This window comes from Sardina pilchardus, chromosome 22 (assembly GCF_963854185.1).
Source record: "Sardina pilchardus chromosome 22, fSarPil1.1, whole genome shotgun sequence".
In the NCBI taxonomy this organism is placed as follows: Eukaryota; Metazoa; Chordata; class Actinopteri; order Clupeiformes; family Clupeidae; genus Sardina; species Sardina pilchardus.
This window is the reverse complement of record NC_085015.1, coordinates 10,773,493-10,780,992: the sequence shown is the minus strand read 5'-3', so window position 1 is coordinate 10,780,992 and position 7,500 is coordinate 10,773,493. Positions and strand designations below refer to the sequence as shown.

The following is a 7,500-nucleotide window of genomic DNA, read 5'->3' as shown; positions in this document are numbered from 1 at the left end:
GTTTCTGCAGAGGAGACAGAGGTTCATGACCCCTGAGGGGAATGATTTGGCCCTGGACAATGAGGACATGGACAGACAAGCCTTTTGTAGAAGCATGGAAATACAACTAAATGTTCTAGCTATCTTGTCAGCATTTGACTGCTCACAAGGGCACTAACCTTGATAATGCGGTGATGTCTGTCTATGTGTGTCTGTGTGTGTGTGTGTGTGTGTGTGTGTGTGTGTGTGTGTGTGTGTGTGTGTGTGTGTGTCTGTGTCTGTGTGTGTGTGTGTGTGTGTGTGTCTGTCTATCTATCTATCTATCTGTCTCTATTGGAGCACATTTTTCCACATAAACTCTGCAGATGTCTCTTCAGGAAACCACATCGTGGGCCATTTCACGGCTCGCCATTGCTCAAGCATCCAACTTCTTTTTCCCCCATGTCGCGAGTAAAGTAAAATATAGCGTCCACTTCGCGTTTTTTTGATTCCTGGCTCCGAAATATCCTTGGGCCTGACTCAACGCGGCTATTAAATAACAAAGGAAGAGCTGATAAATGTTTTTGAAGGTGTTTTTGTGGGGGGGTGGAGGAGGCAGGGGAGGGGGGTGTGGAAGAAATGAAGATGGATGATAAGCGCGGGGATGATGAATGGAGTCTGTCTCCGCAGGTCCCTGGTTGCTAATCTGGCCGCCGCGAACTGCTACAGCAAAGAGAAGCACCTGGACCTGGACGCCAACTGGGGCCTGGTGGAGAAGGCTCGCGTCTTCTACATTGCCGTGAGTGCTGTTTTCCTTCCCTCCTTCTCTCGAAAACGTTTGTTTTTCTTTTCATTTGTCTGTCTGTCTATCTTTCTTTCCTCTACATCGCCATGAGTACTGTATTCCTTCCCTCTCTCAAAAACATTTGTCTTTCTGCAAGGGATGTACCAAGTTGTTTTGGTACCGATTTTTTTTATTTAGTGATACCGATACCAAGCGATACTGATAAGATAACAGTTGGGACGACAACTGATGCTGATACTGATATTGTTTTCTTTGTTTGCTTACTTCATTTTTTCTTGTTAATTCACCCTTTAGTCGAGTGGAAACATAAATATTAATTTAAAAATAAAATTGTTGATCCATTTTCAAGTATTTTAGGCCTTCATAGCACAACATTTATCTAGGGCAGAATTGATGCAACATAACAGATACACATCAACTACTGCCATCGGTAACTGTCATAAATTTGCTGATTGCTGATATCCATCAACAATGATGATATTGGCTGATACCTATATATATCGGTCCATCCCTACTTTCTTTTTGCTCTCTCTGTACTCTTTCTAGTCATCCTTTTCTTCTTATCTGTCACTCAGTCTTCATTTAGTGTCAGAAGTTAACGGTCAGTGTTCCACATTTATCTCACTTTTTCCTCTTGGTCTTTAATAATGTGTTGTAGGCCTGTTAAGTAACTGTTACTAAATTGAAATGGTGTTAATAAAAAAGAAAAAACACCACACACACACACACACCCACAGCACTTTCTCTATTACAGTAGAGTGGTAAGAGACGTGTGAGCGTGTATTTAACTGATTATGAAGTCTAATATAACAAACTCTGATGCTTTCTGGCTTCACAGCCTCAAAAAGCCCACCTGTCTTTGATCACCAATGAGGGGTGTGGTCAATTACCAGCTCGTTAAGCAAGAGCCGTTTAAACACACACGCATTAGCACGCTCCCAAGCTCGCTGGCATCTCCCTGTTTAATAGTCTGGAAAATATGAAACGGACTAAAAAAGCGCAGTCCCAAATGTGCAACGCATAAATAAATACACAGTTATTATATAATTGTCGGGGTAAAGTGGTTTCTCGCGCAGCTGTTCTTCATTAGCTTTGCATAATGTGACCACCAAGCCCTCAAAAAACTTGCTAAACAACTAAATAATGTACATTTATTGTTTCACACTGTGTTTTGGTTACAAATTTCATAAATCTGTTCGTTTCAGCACATCATTTTCTGTAAAGTGACACTGCGAATTCACCACATGTGAACTAAAGCTCGCTAGGGAAATCCTCCACAGCTCCAGTTTCCGATGACAGACAGAAAGGTTAGCAGGTACACTATGGGGAATTCAGCCGCCTTCGCGAGACATCATATTTTCATAGATGAAATAGATTACGTAGTGGATGTGGGACTAGTTAAATATGGATTGACTGACATAACAGGAGACACTCTGACATGTGCAGTACCACGTCTGAGTCACACACACACACGGCCCCATTAGGTTAGCACTGGCATCATGTGAGTGAGTCATGTGCTGGGGGGGGAAGGGAGTGTGTGTGTATGTGTGTGTGTGTGTGTGTGTGAGGGTAGTGGTGGTGGTGGGGGGGGGATCAGGGGCATGTGGCTGTGTTTGTGACGTCAGGCAGTACCCTTCCGTGCCACGCTGCGGGGGTTGGTGGAGTGGGGGGGGGTGTGTGTGTGTGGGGGGGGGGGGGGGGTTGGTTGGTTGTGAAGACATGCTAGAAGCCCAGTACTCTCCCACCCCCCAGTTCCCACCCCACCCTCCGCTTCCGTCCTCAAGCAAACTAGTTAATTCCCTGTCAACAACTCAGCCACTGGTTCTTTTTTTTTTCTTTCTCTCTCTCTTTCTCCCTCTCTCTCTGTGTCTGTCTCTCTCTCTCTCTCGCTCTTACATAACACCCCCCACCAGCCCCCGCCACACATTCCTGGATACTCCTTGAGACTCTTTGTTGCATAATATCGTTGCTCATGTCACCCCGGCGTCTGAAAAATAATTTCCCCAGCACTTTGAAGTAGGAATCACTCCCAGAAATGTGTCCTTCTCTCATTTTCACGCCATGGGAATGGATTGTGTGTGTGTGTGTGTGTGTGTGTGTTTGGGGGGGGGGGGTGTCTTTTGGTGGGGGTTAAGGCAGCCACACATTCCAAGGTTTATTGAGATTTTTTTTGTGTTCCCCCGTTATTTGCTGAACCCCTGCCAGGGCTTCAGACAGCAGACGCAAACCTTCAAGTTTTGATTGGCAATGCGAGTTGACTTGAGGATTTGGCCAAGGGAGCGCTAGGTCTGTTTGAGTTGAGAGAGCTTTGTGTGTGTGCCTGTGTGTGTGTGTGCGTGTGCGCGTGTGTGTGTGTGCGTAGACTTTCACAAAGCCAGTCCCAACAGGTGCGCTGGAGGTGTGTAAGTGGATTACCACTCAGGTGCTTCTATTGGGTCAAATGGAAAAGGAGCTGAGGAGGATGGGCCTGGTGATCGGGGTGAGGAAGGGTGTTAGTGACCCAAGTCTCTCAAAAATGAACCTTTTGTCCTCCTCACAACCCACTCGCACTACGTCTCCAGGCCCCTCTGCTCACCCCCCCCCCCCCCCCCTCCACTCTTCCTCACATCCTCCTCTTTTGTATTCCTCCTCATCCTCTTCATCCTCTTCTTTCGTTTATCCGCAAGGTCAGCCACAGAGGCAGGCCCCCCCCCCCCCCAACAAGGGTCTTTATCTTCACACTTTTACAGCATTACCGGTGCAGCTCAGGCCACAGCCATGGTCAGGCCAGGTCCACAGTGTGCCAGGTGAATCCGTCTGTGGTGCTTATGAGCCTTTTGGTGTAGTGGCTCTTTGGTGAAGAAATGTGGCACAGGTTTTTTTGTGGAAGGAGCGACAGCTAGTCTCCCCAAGGCCCCCCCAAAGAAGAGAAGGTTTCGGGGTCACACGCTTTTTGGTGCTCGATGGAGTCCCCTGTTGCTCCCCATCGAGTGGGAAATTTTTTTGTGAGTCGCGTTTTGGCAGCAGCAAGAGTGTGTGTGTGGTTGTGTAGTGTTTTGTGTGTTGTGTGTGTGTGTGTGTGTGTGTGTGTGGTGTGTGTGTGTGTGTGTGTGTGTGTGTGTGTGTGTGTGTGTGTGTGTGTGTGTGTGTGTGTGTGTGTCTAAGTGGCGGGTAGCGGGGTTAGACGCCGGGGCTCCGCATCAGTAAGCAACTCGCGTCCGCGCCCGAATCCGGGACGGCGCTTTCCCACGTTCCCATCTTTCCCAAGCTAGAGAGAGAGCGGGAGAGAAAGGGAACAGGAGAGAGGGAGAGAGAGAGAGATTGAGGGAGAGAGAAAGCGTCACGGCCGTGTTAAAATGACAGCGACGCCTTTTTGGCAGCTGGCCACCGGCTCGGGCATCCCACAATGCATCCTTCTATTCGCCCCTCTTCATTTAAAAAGAAAAGGAAAATCCTCGCATTCTCAAGCATAATAAACCGAGCTGGCCAGGCTTTACTGGCCCCTGGCAAGGGCCCAGGCTTCTGTGTGTTCATGTCTGTGTAAGCCCGCAGCCAGTCTGGGGAGCCATTGTATGACAGGGGAGGATGTTTGGCAAACTGCTCTTTTTTTGTTGCATTGTGTTTATAGGGACGTTCGTTTATTGGGAGCCTGAGAGGGTGTGTATGTGTGTGTTTTAGATGCATGCGTTTATATGTGTGTATGGGTGTATGTTTGTGTGCCGGGTTTGTGTGTGTGTGTGTGTGTGTGCGCGCGTGCGCGTGCACGTGCACGTTCTTCCAATCTGTATGGATGTGCAGGTGTGTGTGTGTGTGTGTGTGTGTGTGTGTGTGTGTTGAGGCTCATATTTGCATGTGTGTACGGCTGTATGTTGATTTGCCCGCGTGTGTGTTTGCACTCTCCCATTCTGTGCATGTGTGAGCACAAGAGCTAAAGAGGGGACATGGATGCTTTTTGGCACCAGCCCCTGCGCCGTAGACCGTCTGCCTCCCTGTCCTGCGCCCTGATTGGCCCGGAGTGGGATGATTGGGTCTTGGCACGGCCAATGGCGCGGCTCCACAGTTGCAGCAGCCGGGCTGCAAGAAGATGAGCAGACGAGCAGGGAGAGAGGGAGAGGGAGAGGGAGAGAGAAAAAGAGAGAGAGAGAGAGAAAGAGAGGGAGCGGGAGAGAGAGCAGGAAACAGCAGGGCCATTTTTCACAAAGACGCCCCTGAACCCCTGCCAAATGTTTGGTGGCAGGCTGTTGCTAGGAAATCGGGGTCCTTAGGCAAATCGTCACTGAGAGAGCGGTAACAAGATGGGGAGGGTGGAATAGAGGGGCCAGAGGAGAGTGGGGGGTAGAGAGAGAGAGAGAGAGAGAGGGATAGAGAGAGAGGGGAAAAAAAGATGAGAAGGGATGGCTAGGAGTGTTGGAGGACAGCAAAAGAGTGTAAAATGCTTTTTTTGACAGTGTCATGCATTAAACAGTGATGTGTTTTTTATTTTCATTTTATTTTAAAAGAAAATATTTTTTTCCTCTTAGCCACCTCCTCCCTTTTCCTCGTCCTCCTCCTCCCTTTTCCTCGTCCTCCTCCTCTCTCTCTCTCTCTCTCTCTCTCTCTCTCTCTCTCTCTCTCTCCCTCCCTCTCCCTCGCTCGCCTGTAAGGGAGACGGCACAAAGGTGGCGCAGCTGAGAGAGCTTTAATTGGCCGAGGTGGTGTTTGTACGGTGGCCCACTTAGCCTCCCGAGTCTCTCCTCCTCCTCCTCCTCCTCCTCCTCTCTTCCTCTCCTCCTCCTCTCCTCCTCCTCCTCCTCTTCTTTCCTTCGCTCCCCATATGACCACACACACATATGCTGTCCCTGCTGCCAGTGCTGCTGCTGCCGCTGCTGCCGGCGCCGCTGGTGTCACTTTGCACACATTTCCTCGCTCGCTCGCTCAATCACACGCACACCGACACACGCCCACACACACGTGTACTGAGACATATGCGGTAAACAGGCCTTTGAAGTGCCAGCGCGTTACGTCCCCCCCCCCCCCCCCGACATGTGGAACGCATGTAATCCGAGAGCGGGCTTGCGTGACTGTGTGTTGGGAGCCCATGTGACGGGCGGCGTCGTGCAGTGCTCAGGTGGGCTCAGGTGGGCCATCGTTGGTCATGTCGACGTGTTGAGACCTCATCATGATCGGTCCCCTCGGTCAACTAGGCGGCTAATGTATGACACAAAATCTAATGAGCGGTAATGTAACTGACCTGCGAACACACACACACCTGAACACGGAGACATGCATGCATAAGAGCCAGACCACATCAGGTGTGCAATTTGAAGGGCTCTGCAGAGCATTTGAATAGTTTTAGAAGTCATATTTTTCAATTGTAGCCAATTCCATCGACTACAGTAGAAGCTAATTGTGGTAGCATATGCTCCGTGTACGAAACGCTTCAGGTACAGTACGTGCCTAGTGTAGCCTGCCTGTTATGCAGGTATATTCACAAGCCTTGAGAGAGACACACACACACACACACGCATGGACACACACACACACACACACACACACACACACACACACACACACACACGCATGGACACACACACACACACACACACAGAGAAGCAGCTGTGCCCCTGCAGTGCCCGTAAAGAGATCATGTGGATGTGGGTGTTGCGTCCCGCCGATGCCACCTGACGTGTGCCGCGGTCGCCTGGCGGTTGAGCAGCGCAAAGGTGACTGCAGCACGAGTTCCGATGCCCGCCTCCGTGCCCGCGCGTCCGCTCCGCTCCGCTCCTCTCCTCTCCAGCTGCCCACAGGGGAGGAAGAGCCAGCGCTGTCCTCACCGCGACCTTGAGCCGGCCGTCCGGGCCCAACCTCTCCTCTCCTCTCCTCTCCTCTCCTGTCTTTCTCTCTTTCTCTCTCTCACACACACACACACACACACACACATTCTCTCTCTCTCTCTCTCTCTCTCTCTCTCTCTTTCTCTCTCTTTCTCTCTCACTCACAGACACACACACACACACACACACCCTGTCTCTCTTCTGCCCTGTTCTCCTTTAAGCTCTCTCTCCTGCTCTCTCATCCTCTCCTGCTCTTCTCTCTCTCTTTCTCTCTCTCTCGGTCTCTCTTTTCCTGTCCTCACCTCTCTGTTTCCCTCCCTCCCTCCCTTTCCCTTGTGATGGTCTTTTTCTCTCTCTTTCTCCTCTGCCCACCCCCACCCCCACCCCCCCACCCGCGCCACTGTCTTTTGCACACTGCACTGTTGCTGTCTGTCCCTCCCCATAAGCATAGCAGGAGAGAGAGAAAGATAGAAAGAGCAAGGGAGAATGAGTGAAGAAAAAGAGAGAGAGAGAGAGAGGAACAGAGAGAGAAAGAGAGAGAGAGAGAGCGCCAAAGAGAGAGAGGGTAAGTGAGAGGAAAACTGGCAGCTCTCCTCCCGGTCTGCAGGCGATCGCTTACAGTGTTGGTTGCGGATGAAATTTAATCCCCCTCCCGCATCTACATGCCAAGTTTGACTTCTGGCAAGCCTTATTAAATAGATCTGTAAATGCATTTCATCTTGATTAGAAGCCGTCCTCGGGGGATTAAGAGAGCTCCGTGCCGCCTATTCTTTTTTGCTCTCGCCTCTCCTCTCCCCTCTGCGCCGTGATGGACGACGTGCGAGGCAACCCTGCGTTATTTCCAGCAAATTTTGGGGGATTTGTTGTAGGGACAAAGGATGCACTCTGCCAAATCTCCTCAATCACCCCGGCTGCCTACTCCATAAATTACACATCCTCTCTCTC

General features: G+C 50.2%; 1 protein-coding gene across 2 annotated transcripts in view; it reads left to right on the top strand.

Moving 5' to 3' along the window:
- Nucleotides 1-7,500, top strand: part of adkb (adenosine kinase b) — a 156,872-nt gene that overhangs the window by 81,843 nt on the left and 67,529 nt on the right. For both annotated transcript variants that reach the window (XM_062526614.1, XM_062526615.1), the window contains exon 6: nucleotides 649-757. In XM_062526614.1, coding sequence (XP_062382598.1) covers nucleotides 649-757 — 109 coding nt within the window. The remainder of the gene's footprint in view (nucleotides 1-648; nucleotides 758-7,500) is intronic.